We start from the raw sequence: 14,259 nt of genomic DNA on the forward strand, positions 1-14,259 counted from the left end.
CCACCCACCTACCCACTTTATTATCTTTATTGATATTCATTATCTAGAACAGCTTGCATAATTCTGGTGCAATCTCAGCATGATATTTTATGAGAGTGGAAGAGCCTGCTGTTGGTTTTGTTTACTTTTGTTATTCCAGAACTCCCTTCTGATGACTAGCAAATTCTTGGCAGAAGCAGCTTCTGGGGCTGTCTTCAGATTGCTGTCTACCGTGACTCCTACACAGGTTCCTATAGCACGGGTGATAGCTCTGTGCCTACAAACTCATTCCAGTTCTTGGATTTTTTTTTCCATTTAATTACTAAAGTTTAATGTATGATGTTTAGCTGCCCATAATGGAGTTTATCTCCTACTTTTGCCAGTGTTAGCCATTTGAGGATATTAAATTTCCTTCTTGCTAATCTTTTTTCTAGATTTCCTAATGAACTTTTAAAATAACTATTGCAGAAGGAGATATAGAGGAGGGAATATTATAGGGATTGAATAAATTCTTTTAAAAACTGACTAAAAGTAACCTCCCATGACTGTAGCGAGATATCTGGTTTTAGCAGCTGGAAGATACTGAAGGGTGGAATGTGAATTTTTTGTATTTTTTAGGATCGGCCTGAAAATAAACCTGAATGTGACTGTTTCAGGGACAAGACAATTTAAATTTTGTAATTAAACCTTAAAGAGGTTTCAATTCCTATAAAATCATGACAGATATTATTTAGCTTTGTAAAATTTTAGTTACAGTTAATGAAGACCAAAATGAGAAAGCTTAATATTGGTTGAACATTCAGCTTATGAAAGCTCCTTAAGTTTAAATTGTTGAAAATTTAAGGTCTCTTTACTTGCAAAACATATCTTCAAATTGAAATTCCTGTAATATACATATTTTAGTCTGAGATCATATAAAACCCCATCTAACTAAATTTTTTCCCTTAGAATTCTCATTATTTTACCCAGTACTTTTTTTTGTAGATGAAAGCTACAATCAGAATCCAGGTTTTTCTTTTATTTTTTATTTATTTATTTATTTATTTTTTAGAATCCAGGTTTTTCAAGCTTTGAAAGATGCCTTTTATAAATCCAAACCTCCCCCTGTAACCTTGTATAGACTCTTAAAAGTGCCTTTTTTCTCTGGAGAAAGTGTCAACGGTATTTATAGTAATAGTATAAAGTTACTTAAGGTGTCAGGCCTCAGAAGAAATGGAGGATTATGATAGCAAAACTGTCTCAGAATATTTACACAAAGTTGCTTGGATCTCCCCCAAATTAGCACTTTCTCTATTTTTAGTTGGACTGCTATTTCTGTAAATTGATTTTTTTCTAGCAGTTCTGGGTAAATTTTTTTTTTTAATTTCCACTTCAATCCCCGTGCACTCTTGGTGAGAATGCAGATTAATGCAGCCCCTATGGAAAACAGTATTGAAATTTCTCAAAAAAAATTTAAAAAATGGAACTGCCTTATGACCCAGCAATTCCATTTCTGGGTATATATCCAAAGAAACCCAAAACACTAACCTGAAAGAATATATGCACCCTTATGTTCAATGCAGCATTTACAATAGCCAAGCTATGAAAGCAACCCCAGTGCCCATCAATAGATGAGTGGATAAAATAGTTGTGGTATTGCCCTAGCTAGTTTGGCTCAGTGGATAGAGCATCAGCCTGCAGACTGAGGGGTCCTGGGTTCGATTCCAGCCAGGGGCACATGCCTGGGTTGCGGGCTCTATCCCCAGTGGCGGGCATGCAGGAGGCAGCTGGTTGATGATTCTCTCTCATCATTAATGTTACTCTCTCCCCCTCTCCTTTCCTCTCTGAAATCAATAAAATATATTTTTAAAAAAATAGTTGTGGTACATATATACAACGGAATATTCTGCAACCATAAAAAAATAATTAAAATTTACAGCCTAAGTGCCCATCAGCAGATGAGTGGATTAAAAACTGTGGTACATCTACACAATGGAATACTACACTGCGGTAAAAAAAAAAAAGGAATTCTTACCATTTGCAACAGCCTGGATGGAACTGGAGAGCATTATGCTAAGCGAAATAAGCCAGTCAGAGAAAGATAAATATCACATGATCTCACTCATTTGTGGAATATAATGAACAACATAAACTCATCTACAAAAACAGATCCAGAGACAGAGAAGCATCGATCAGACCATCAAACCTCAGAGGGAGGGTGGGGGTAAGGAGGAAGATATCAACCAAAGGACTTGTATGCATGCATATAAGCCTAACCAATGGACACAGACACCAGGAGGTGAGGGCATGAGTTGGGGGGGGGGGGGACATAGTGGGGATAAGGACACATATGTAATGCCTTAATCAATAAAAAAATAAATAAAATAAAATATGGTAATTTAATATATGCCCCAAAATAATTAAAACTTACCATTTGTATATGAACTTACAAATAAGTTATATTAAAAACAAAATTAATAAATACATAAAACATTAAAAAAAACCCATTTGTGACAATATGGTTGGACCTAGAGGATATTAAGCTAAGTGAAATAAGTCAGAGACAGACAAATACCTTATGACTTCACCTATGTGGTATTCAAAGAACAATATAAATGAACACGCAAAATAGAAACAGACTCATAGATACAGAGAACACACTGATGATTGCCAGAGGGGAGGGTGGTTAGGGGACTGGGTGAAAAAGGTGAAGGGATTGAGAAGTGCAGATTGGCAGTTACAAAATAGTCATGGGGATGTAAAGTACAGCATAGGGAATACAGTCAATAATCTTACCTAACAATAGACAAACATGTAAATTGACTGTCCCTTCGCTATGCTCACCAGCCAATCAGGAGAGTATGCAAATTAATCCAACAAAGATGGCGATTAATTTGCATACGTAGGTGCGAAGCAGCGGAGCGAAGACTGAAGGCTCCGGCTGGAGGAGCGAAGGCCTGGGGCCTGGGAGCTGGAGGAAAACCGGTGCCGGCAGCCAGGGGAATGGAAGGCCTATTGCACGAATCTCTTCGTGCAACGGGCCTCTAGTATTATAATAACTATGTGTGGTGCCAGGTGTGTACTGGCAATATCAGGGGAACACTTTATAAAGTATATGATTGTAAAGTATACTTTGTAAAGTATATGAGTTCAGTATTATTTCATATTAGTCATGATTTATAACTTGTTTCTCTCGTTGGCTCTTAGTCCTTTCTCACTTACATCATTTCCTACCATAACGTTGACCTGCATGACCCTTTTTTATTCAAGCTCTATCTCCTTTGTTGTGACTTTTACTCAACTCATGGATAATTGCCAGTTGCCTGACTTCGCTTCCCAAATTCAAATTTTGTAAATAAGGATGATAGCCCCAACTCATATTTCATCCCAGAGCCCATCAAAATTGCTGACCAGGTGAAGGACCTAAGGATGTGGTCCTTAGGTGAGTGCCCACCCCTGACCAGTCGACAGGACAGAGGAGTTCAGTCCTACACAATACAATGCGGTCATTTGGGTCCCCCTTCACCAAGAGCTATAGACATGGTGACATGTCTTATGCAGTGCCTTCTTGGCAAATTCGTAATGACAGATTTACTGGGGAACAATCTACCTGCTTTATCTTTCAGATTTGATGGAATTTTGTCCAGGTTATATTTTCTGTATGATATTAAAAAACAAAAACTTACAAAAATCTTAAATGTTAGAGTTTTTCCAGTTGTATGTTAAATTAAGAGTATAAAAGAAATCTTCCCCTTTTTTGATATAAAAGTAGTGAATAGATTTACTAGTAAACCATTAGAGTTATAGTCATAGCCAAACTACTTTATCACAGTTGCTTTTTCCACAAGGTAGAATAAGGCCCTTTTTTTTAAAAAAGTATAGTGTTAGAAGGGTTTTATGCCTGAGTAGATACGAGGTGGTAATATTGTTTTGGTAGTTAAGAAGTCACCTCAAACTCCTGCCTAGAACTCTTACAGAATTTAGGCACATGGTAAGCATTCCACAAATTTTTCTTGACATGAATAAAAAAGGCTGCCTTTATTTAAGTAAGCCCAACCTGCAGCAAACATTTCTGTTAAGGGCTATAATCATGTCAAAATTTAAAGTTATAAATATTGATGCTCCCATAGTCATGAATTCACTAGAAGACTAGAAATGGCTAGGTTGGAGTTCACAACGTAGGTCCATTAAATCCCTCAGTATCCACCACCACACTCATGCAAAATAAAACTTTTTGCTTAAAATGTATTTGCTGTTGTTATATAGTATTTTGCATTATGTAATTGCATAAATATTTATAATAAATATATAATAAAATATATATAATCAGCAAAATGATGTAATATTAATAACAGTATAATTAATGTAATGTGTTATTAAGTATAATAATATTATAAAGTATGTTGATATTATAAAAATATTATCCTATATAGTAAAAGCCCAGCGACTGAGTGGCAGAACGACTAACTGAGAAACCAATGCTATATTGTTTTCATAGTTATGATAAATTTTATAGAATTTATTATTTAGGGCTTTCTATATGCTAGATAGAGTTGATTAGAATCTGTTAAATGTAATTCCACCAGAATCCTACTTTTCATTATATTTATCAAAATATATTGCATACCTGCTACAAAAATTATATTTTTATGTGGCTGCTTACATTTCTTGTCTTCAAAAGGCAGATAACAGTTCTATTTTAGTTCATCTATGGGCCTCAGTCATTTTAGGTAGTTTGAAATTCCCCTAATATGGGGGTTTATGTTTTGATATAAAATATTCTTTGTTTCTACATTGTTATCTGACTTTTTAAAAACTATCCTCTTAATGGATAGGTTACTTCACAGGGGCTTGCCTCAACCGAAACTTATAAATACAAGCTTCTTAGAAATGTCCACGACTGCTTCCTAAACAATTATGCCAGCTAAATATTCTTACACATGTATTGAGAACAAGTAGTAGTAACTACTGCTACTTAGCTTTCCAAGTAGTTAGATAAAACAGACTAAAGATTTAGAAAAATTGAATTGATTGAATCATTTATCTTTTAAATGAGCTAATAAAAGTATATTTAGTTTCAAATGGATAAGAAATTTGTATCACTATTAGTTTAGACAGCTTAGATCATAGTTAAAATGGTTCTTATAAAGAAAAGGATAAAGCTAGAAACAATTTAAAACATTAAACTTCATAAACACATAAGGTACACCTGGGAGGTAAGATTTTAAAAATATAAAGATTTAGTGGCAGGAGAAAATTATAGTAGCTTTGGCTAGAAATACTATCTCTCTTCTTCTAACAACAACAACAAAAAAGACAAAATGCTAGAAAATTAAAAAGTTCTAGGAATCCAAAACATCTTTTATTTTACTAAATATCTTGTTATAAAAAAGTAACCTTTCTAAATAAGCTAAGTTTTAAAGAACACATAGGTGAATGAATACCTTATTCTTATTTTTTCTTGGTTTTTGAATTTGTAATGCTCAATAACTTTATTAGTGAGATCTATTAACCTGAACATTTACAAGACTGAGTCTAAAAATTGTTTTTCATGCCATGCCCAATATCAGAGAAAAGATTTCAACAAATATCAAGTGTAACATTTGCTCTAAGCTTTTTAGAGATATTTTTATCTGGTTAAGAAAGGTTTCTTTTACTCTTACTTTGCAGTAGTTTTCCCATGCATGGGTATTGTATCTCCTTTTTTTGTTAATAAGGTGAAATATGTTGATTCAATTTCAAATGTTAAACCAAAGTTTCCTTTGTCAAGTTAAAAAAAAATCATTTTCCATGTTGCTTTCTTATGTTTATGCTTAGTTTTTAAAGCTTTATACATACCTTACAGTATACCTGTCTTTTTGACTCCCCAGCAATCGTGTGGAGGCATGGACAAGAGATGTTCCTTTTTTACTCAGACAAGAAGGCAGACCTATGGTTAATCTTATCCCTAACAAGACTAAAATAAGAGTAATGGAAGGGGATTGGAAGACTACAGACACAGCAGTAAACTGGTTAAGAAAAGCAGCAGTTAATCACACTCAACCATTTGTCCTATATTTGGGATTAAATTTACCACACCCTTATCCTTCACCATCTTCAGGAGAGAATTTTGGATCGTCAACATTTCACACATCTCTTTATTGGCTTAAAAAAGTAAGTACACTATGTGTGCTATGTGTGCTCAAAACTAGAAGTTAACATTATAATTGTATGTTACTGGTATTTACTCACTGTTTCTTTTATTATCACTTTTAAAGAAAAACTTAAATATTGAGTATTCTCATTAAATCAAATTGACCAATAGTTGGTTGACAAAAGCTGAAGGGACAATTTTATAGAAATAAGATAAGTGTTAAAACTTAGAAACCTACTGCTGAATTGAATACATTTGCACATAATATGTCTATTAAAAGAGAAACTGAAAGATGTTCTCCAAGTGCAGGCAATATTCACTGTGCACAGTTCAGGATCGAAAAAAATGACCCTGCCAGATGAAACTGCTCAAAGAGATCTTAATAATCAACTGGGAAAGTGACCATTTTTTCTAGGACTCAACTCATTTGTCAAAACATTTAAAACTCTCTTATTTGGGGTTAAAAATGTATAGGGAAATGAAAAACAGTGAAACCAATATTTATTTAAAGCATTGTTACTAGAAACACTGAGAATTAAAGTGTTTGCTTTTTTTGTAAAAAAAAAAACAACATATCAAGAGTAGTTTGAATAGTGCTTGCCTTCTCATTGTATAATTTAGATACGGAGCAAACATCTTCTCTATATCGTGGCATATTGTCAGATTCATAACTAAATTTGGATTGCCTTCCAACATTTTCCCCTTTGCTCTTTCAATGTTGTGATATATTTCTGAGAGTTCCTTTCCTGTGAAGATTTTTGCCACTGTCACTACCGCTAGGACGTTTGTCCTTTCTTTGCAATGACCTTCCTCATTTACATCAATGAGTGTGTCTTCACTGAGTTCCTCGGACTGCCTATCTAGCAGTGTCAACCTTCCCACATCAGCAATTTCTTCTATGACTCCAGTTAACGTTTGATTCAAATTTCACTTCCAGTGTTACCACTTTTTATTTCTTTATTGTACATTCATCTTTGTTAACCAACTCCCTCTTTTGATTATCCATTTCTATGCACTGTCCCATGGGTTTCTCACTAAGAGACAGGGAGGCAGCACAACTGCACAGTGTGCTGTCTGTGTGTATAATGGGTAAAAGATGTGCAGTGATCAGTCAGTGACAGGCTTTGAAAGAAATGGTCTGATTAGTCCCTGATACACATCTTTCATTCATATAGTGATTTGTAGACTAAGTAGCTAGCAGCATATGACTGGAGGTTTGTACTGTATGCACTGATTCACAGTTAATATACCGTAGTAACTAAAATCTGAACCCCGTTATTGGGAGACTGGTGTCTCACTAAACTGTGGTAACTGCAATCTGTGTATATCTGAACCATGCAGAGGGAGGACTGTCTGTACTTTGAAACATGTCGTCTTAAATCGAATTTAAGTTGCTTAAACAACTCTAATCAGAAACACTATTTAGTGCACCCTATTTTAAAGGAAATACTGTCCAAGTTGCAAATACATCATGTCTTCTTAAAAAGTTCTAACTGGCTCCATCTTTAAAAAATTCATCTGGAGTTAGTACTAGCCTAATTAAATGAGTCAAATAACTTTTAAATAAATAGTAAGTAGATATTTGAATTTTTTTTAAGTTACTTAAATATATGACTTAAATCTTAATCATTTTCACCAAAACTGTAAGCATTTATATATATGAAAAAGTTGTATTTGTTTACCAGATATTTTGCTATCTCACTAGATACTGCCATTTTTACTAGTGAACTATTAGAGAAAAGAAGTCTACAATCTTAGGGTGTTGGTCTGAAATTTGAAGTGATTATACAACTATCTTAAAGTTCTCAGACCCTTTTTCTGTACTAGAATACTGTCTAATATAGCTCATGTCATTTTCATTGACATGTATAATTTTTAAAATAATTTTCATCTCACTATATGTAGATATTAATATATCTGTTTTATTATTAGTGGGAATATTGACAATTTGTTTCTAATTTATTTGTTTTACTATTTTCAGTACATGATTCATAATCATTCTTTTCTACTATCCTGAATAATTAAAGTATGTATGTCTAGTTCACCACACATACTTGGTGGATGAGAGGAACATTACTACTTTGTTTTTCTCCCCTTTTTAGGTGTCTTATGATGCCATCAAAATCCCAAAGTGGTCGCCTCTGTCAGAAATGCACCCTATAGATTATTACTCTTCTTACACAAAAAACTGCACTGGAAAATTTACAGAAAGAGAAATTAAGAATATTAGAGCATTTTATTATGCTATGTGTGCTGAGACAGATGCCATGCTTGGTAGGTGGTATAATAATTAGCAGTTACATGAAGAAAAAGTATAATATTTTGCCAACAAACCATGATTATGGTGGTTGATGACTTGAATGAATATCCTGAGATGATTTTTTATATCAGTTGCTTAGATACTTCAAACTTAGGATTATAAGACTCACATATAAAAATTGGATAATTTGCATTATTAATAGAATAAAAGCCTTTTCTATTTTAATTATTTATAAATTAATAAATGCTTAGATTTTTTCATACGCAAAGAAAAGGTCATAGAAGGCTATATCATCTGCTTGCAACAAAACCTTTTACCAGCTTTAATCAGTAATCAGTACAGGCATACCTCTTTTTATTGTGCTTCACAGATAACGTTTTTACAAATTAAAGGGAAGACCCTCCACCATCAAAAAGATTACAACTTTATTGTGATACTCGTTTTATTGTGCTGATCTGGAACCAAACCCTAAACATCTCTGAAGTTTGCCCATATTCAGCCAAACACAGATACACGTGTGACAGGTCATTGTAAGGCAGTTTAGTTCCTAGGAGATTAGACAGTTTAGTTGTAGAATCTTGTGACTTTGCCCAGACTAATAGCTGCAGAACAAATCAGTTCTCCCAGGCCCCTCAGAGCAAACGTAACTAAAGGCCAAGTCAGTTTCCCCATGTGTATTCTGGTACAGAACCAGTTTGAAGTTCCTTCTCTGATTCAGCTCAAAACCAAACCTGTCTCTATAAGGTGATTGTCAAGAAAGTGTTTTGCCTACTCACTTGTAGAGTTATGGCGGCTTCCAGTTCATGTGGAGAAACCCTGGTTTAAAAAAAAAAATACACATTTTTATAACAAGTTCTTTTCACAATACAGTATCATTTATTCTGCTGTACATTGGAGTAGAATGTAATTGCATTAGTGAAGTATGGGTAGCACCTTTTCTGTACAAAGTAAACTTCAGGTGTGAACAAGTGAATGGCTGTTTCTTAAAAAGCATTTATTGGGAAAATTTTAAAAAGTATAAAACAGAAAGCAAAACAGTCATATGGATAAATTATTTATAATTAGTATTAAAAGAGTCTAAAGGACTTTCCAATTGCTTACTCTAAAATACAAGATTTTGAGTCAATTTCTTTAATCCTTAAATCCACACAAATGTTGAATTATATCTATATATTTTCTGATGTTAGTGATAGTCACCCATTTGCACCTTGGAAATCTCTTTTGAATGTTTGCTGCTATCCATTCTTCCATGTCTACTAAAGTGAAATAGGATGTAATGTTGCTGCAGGGAGTGTGGGGATACTACTCTTGAAGTCTCTTCAGGCAAAAAAAAAAAAAAAAAAAAAAAAAAAAAAAAAAAAAAAAAAAAAAAAAAAAAAAAAAAAAAAATGCAGCAGCTCACTTCAAGTTACAAAGGTTATGAAATATATTGTATCCTTGTTGTTAAATCTCTAACTGATTTTGTCACCAAGAGTATTTATGGTATTACTGTTCACAATGCTTGTTCAACAAACATTTAGCGCCCCCTAGTAATCAGGCACTGTTGGGCACTGGTAGTATTAAGTTGAATATTATAAAAACAGTCATGTATTAATTAAAAACCCTTTAGGCATGTTCTCTACCCGAGGGCCTTATATTCACTGTTCCCTCTCCCTGGGATGCCTTCCCTTTGCTTTTTACATAGCTGACAGCTATTGTCAGTCTTTAGCTGGCAGCTCAGGGATATCTCCCCAACCACTCTAAGTTAGTATACCAGCCCCATCATCCTACTTACTCTTGTTTGCTTACATCATAACTTTTAATTATTTTGTTGATTTACTTGTCTACTGTCCATTTCCCTTGAAGAATATGAGCTTCATGAAGGCAGGGACATTCAGTCTTATTCAACGTTGTATTTTAAGTGCCTAGCTTTGCCACCATAGTGCCTGCCACATGGTAAGAACTCAGTAAACATTTACCAGCCATGATAATATATTGTTGTAACTACAGTAATATACTACTTTTTTATATTTGTAGTCTTGGAGGACAGAGTGATTCACTCTACCTGGGGGAGTGGGGACTGCTTCACCAGGGAGGAAAGGCTTGAGCTGGGTCAGAAAGGAAGAATGGCAATTTAGCAAGTAGATGGTGGAAGAAAAGGCATTCAGTAATAGAAGGCAGAATATGTCCAGAGGCAAGAAAGTCTAAACTAAGTATTATTAGTTCAGGGAATTCTAAGTTGGGAGGGTTGTGGAAGTTAAAGGTGTTAGGGGAAGCCGAGGGGACTGAGCTTGGAGGGTGGCCAGGGGCTTTGTGTGTTGTACTAAAGAATTAAACAGTAGAACACGGTGGAAAAGGTCTAAACGGAGTGTGACATGATCAGATATTTTAAAAAGCTATCCACCAGAATGGTACAAGGAATACTGTGGAAAGGAAGGAGGAGTGCAAGCAAGAAGATCAGTTAAAAGATCCTGATGGTCTGAACTCTGTAAATAACTCCATGGAGCCCTGGTCTCAGTTCTGACTGGACCTCTGAATCACCTGTGATGTTTTTTGTTTTTGTTTTTGTCTTGTTGTGTGTGTGTGTGTGTGTGTGTGTGTGTGTGTGTGTGTGTGTGTGTGTGTTTAAAAATAAAACAGAGAACCCTGTATCCCAGATTGAGGAACTGCCAGAATAGGGATGACTCCTCTCTCTGGACTGTGCCTTGCTGTAATTCTTAATTATAATGAGGAGGAAGTTTCAGGACACTAAGAAACAGGGACTGGTCAGAGGAATGTTACTGTCCAGGTATTTCCCTTCCAAGAATATGCTACATCACACTCATAGACTATCTATACTACTTCAGTCCTTCTTCAACAATGGAAATCTGTAACCCTCCACCACCTTCATGGGCACGATCTGGAGATTGGGGATTTGGGAAAAGGGTTGCAGGGAAGAGGAGTTCTGACCCCTCTTATCTCCTCCCATTGGGCAGTAATTATGGGTCAGTGTGATATCAATCCTTTCACCATCTGACATGTATAGAGTGCTGATATCCAGACCTGTCTTTTTTTCATTACAGTCACTAAAGGGAAAAATTTCCCCCTATTCTCTAATCCTATATACTAAAGAGCTAATATGCTAATTAGACCGAACAGCAGAACGACTGTCCAGACTACCTTCCAGACAAAGCCGGGGCTGCGAGGGCCGAGGCAGCAGCCAGGGCAGCTGCGAGGGCCCACCCTTACACAAACTTCATGCATCAGGCCTCTAGTAGAAACATAAAAAGCATGCCAGTGTGATCTTCAAATAAAGAAACTATACTATAGGTATTATATTTTCTCCTTCCTCTCTCGTCTGTCCACTGAGGAACAGGCACATGAAACAGTATTACTTAGGAACAGTAGATAATATTCAGATGTTAAGTAGCATCCTGACAAACTCTTACTAGGGTTGTGATGAGCTTATTATGATAGAATAAAGCATTAACTAATTAAGATTTATCTTGATTATATTGTAGGTGAAATTATTTTGGCTCTTCGCCAGTTAAATCTTCTTGAGAAAACTATTGTCATATACACCTCAGACCATGGAGAGCTGGCCATGGAACATCGTCAGTTTTATAAAATGAGTATGTACGAAGCTAGTGCCCATGTTCCACTCTTGATAATGGGACCGGGAATTGAGGCCAACCTACAAGTATCAGATGTGGTTTCTCTTGTGGATATTTACCCTACTATGCTTGGTAAGTAATGTAAGTCGATAAAGCTTTATTTGTAATAATGCTGGAGCATGAGTAAGCAAAGTAGTCAGAGGCCCTGCTGACGTGTTCATAATCTTGAGCAACTCCTCTGTGAGTCAATCCATATCTGAAATATGAGAATAATATTCCTCAGGTTCCTTTGGCCTTTACTCCCTGTAGTCATTTTTCCTTCCAGAGATTCACTATCAGGATATGACTATCGAATAAGCCACTTAAGATATTCAGGTTCATAACTTCATAGATATGATTGTTTAATTTCTAGGAATGCAGATATACTACTTATTACTTTCTATTTTTTATTAAAAGTATTTAATTAGACCTAAAAACACAGAACATTGAAACCAGAAAAGGGGTGGAGAGGGCAACTACAGACTCATTTTGGAACTATCCTGAGTACCTGGCCATAATTAATAATTTTTCTATAGGAAAAAGATAGTTTGAATTTAAAAAAGACACCTTAGAAGCAATTTTTACATTGTTATATTATAAATACCTCTTTTTTTACAACCTCTTTTTAAGTTAGACATTTCTCATGCTATTGTTTATATGACTATATTTGATGAGGAAAAAAATAAATTAGTTTTCCTCAAATCAGTATAATCTGGGATTTATCAACATATGTTCTGCAAAATACTATTCCTCAAGGTATTACTTGGGGGTAAAAAAAGTTTTGTCATCAAATAACTTTGGGATACATGGAATACTATACACCACCTCTGAAGGTTTATGATATGTATCAGCAATAAATTTACATTTACAGTAAATTCACCTATGTAATTTTAACCATTGTTTGCAAACATGTGTGACTAATAAACCCCTTCTTATATAGGTGTTATTAGTATCTCATGGAACAAATGTGAGAAACAACTGTGATTATTTAATCATTCAGAAATAAAGGACTGATGATATAAATTAATATTTGTTAGGGGTTTCCTGTGTGCCAGGTACTGGTCTCTGAATTTTATATAAATTATCATATTGAAACCTAAAATAAGCCTATGAAATGCAGGTATTATTATTATTATTCCCTTTACAAATGAGGAAACTAAGATTCAAAGTAGTTAACATGCCCAGGCATGGTTATTGGAATAAGCACTTGGATGCAGGCAAAATACTTATAAAATACATGTACAGCCTCTGTGACCTTTAGTGATGTCATTGATGAATGTCCAACTAATAAAAAATGAGTTATTTTTAAAATTGTATTATTTGTGTTATAGACATTGCTGGGATTCCTCTGCCTCAGAACCTAAGTGGATACTCTCTGTTGCCATTATCATCAGAAATGTTTGAGAATGAACATAAATTTAAAAGCCTGCATCCACCCTGGATTCTGAGTGAATTCCATGGATGCAATGTGAATGCGTCCACCTACATGCTTCGAACTAACCAGTGGAAGTATATAGCCTACTCTGACGGTGCTTCAGTATCTCCTCAACTATTCGGTAAATTTGTTCATATATTTCGTAAGTGTAGTATGATGTGTGATGAGCTGACCTACATAGTGTTGCCTAACAGATCCAGTAATTATTGTTACATGAATATCTGCTGCTTCTCATGATGGGACAGTCTACAAAAGATTGCCCATGAGAGGTGCAGATCCTTTGCAAATCACCATCTGTATTCCAGAACTAGTGCCTTAAAGCTTTTGATCTGAGACTCAAGATCGAAACCACTGTTTTTCTCTGATCAAGGTGTCTTCTAATACTCGTTATCTTTCCCAATCAGTAGTTAACACCCTCTCATTATACCATGCTTTCAGCTGTTCTGGAGGATTATTATCTATCCTATCTAATAATAGAGAAACATGGTAATTAACCATAACTTCGCTACCCTTCCCATTGGCTAATCAGCAAGATATGCAAATTAACTGCCAACAAAGATGGTGGCCGGCAGCCACACAGCTGAAATGAACAGGAGGCTTGCTTGCTCCAGCGATGGAGGAAGCCAAGGTTCCCCGCCTGCCGCAGCCCAGCTCTGAGCTCCGGATGCAACATTGTTGCAATTATAGAACCTAAACAAACCCCAGGTACATGCTTTCAGCCGGCAGCAGGCTCAGAGCTTAGAGCGCCAGTGATGGTAACAGAGTTTCAATTATAGAAGCTAAACAAACCCAGATACCTGCTTTCAGCCAGCCACAGCCTCAGAGCTGGAGCCGGGCCTCAGCTCAGTGACAGCTATAGAAG

At 35.4% G+C, this 14,259-nt stretch overlaps 1 protein-coding gene across 1 annotated transcript in view; it reads left to right on the top strand.

The window, feature by feature from the left end:
• The window catches only part of ARSK (arylsulfatase family, member K), a 30,283-nt gene that overhangs the window by 13,755 nt on the left and 2,269 nt on the right, over nt 1-14,259 (top strand). Inside the window, exons 4-7 of the mRNA XM_014543935.1 lie at nt 5,829-6,111; nt 8,194-8,365; nt 11,831-12,055; nt 13,294-13,518. Of these exons, the coding sequence (XP_014399421.1) occupies nt 5,829-6,111; nt 8,194-8,365; nt 11,831-12,055; nt 13,294-13,518 (905 nt within the window). The remainder of the gene's footprint in view (nt 1-5,828; nt 6,112-8,193; nt 8,366-11,830; nt 12,056-13,293; nt 13,519-14,259) is intronic.

The sequence above is a fragment of the Myotis brandtii genome, unplaced genomic scaffold (genome assembly GCF_000412655.1).
Source record: "Myotis brandtii unplaced genomic scaffold, ASM41265v1 scaffold344, whole genome shotgun sequence".
NCBI classification, from domain to species: domain Eukaryota; kingdom Metazoa; phylum Chordata; class Mammalia; order Chiroptera; family Vespertilionidae; genus Myotis; species Myotis brandtii.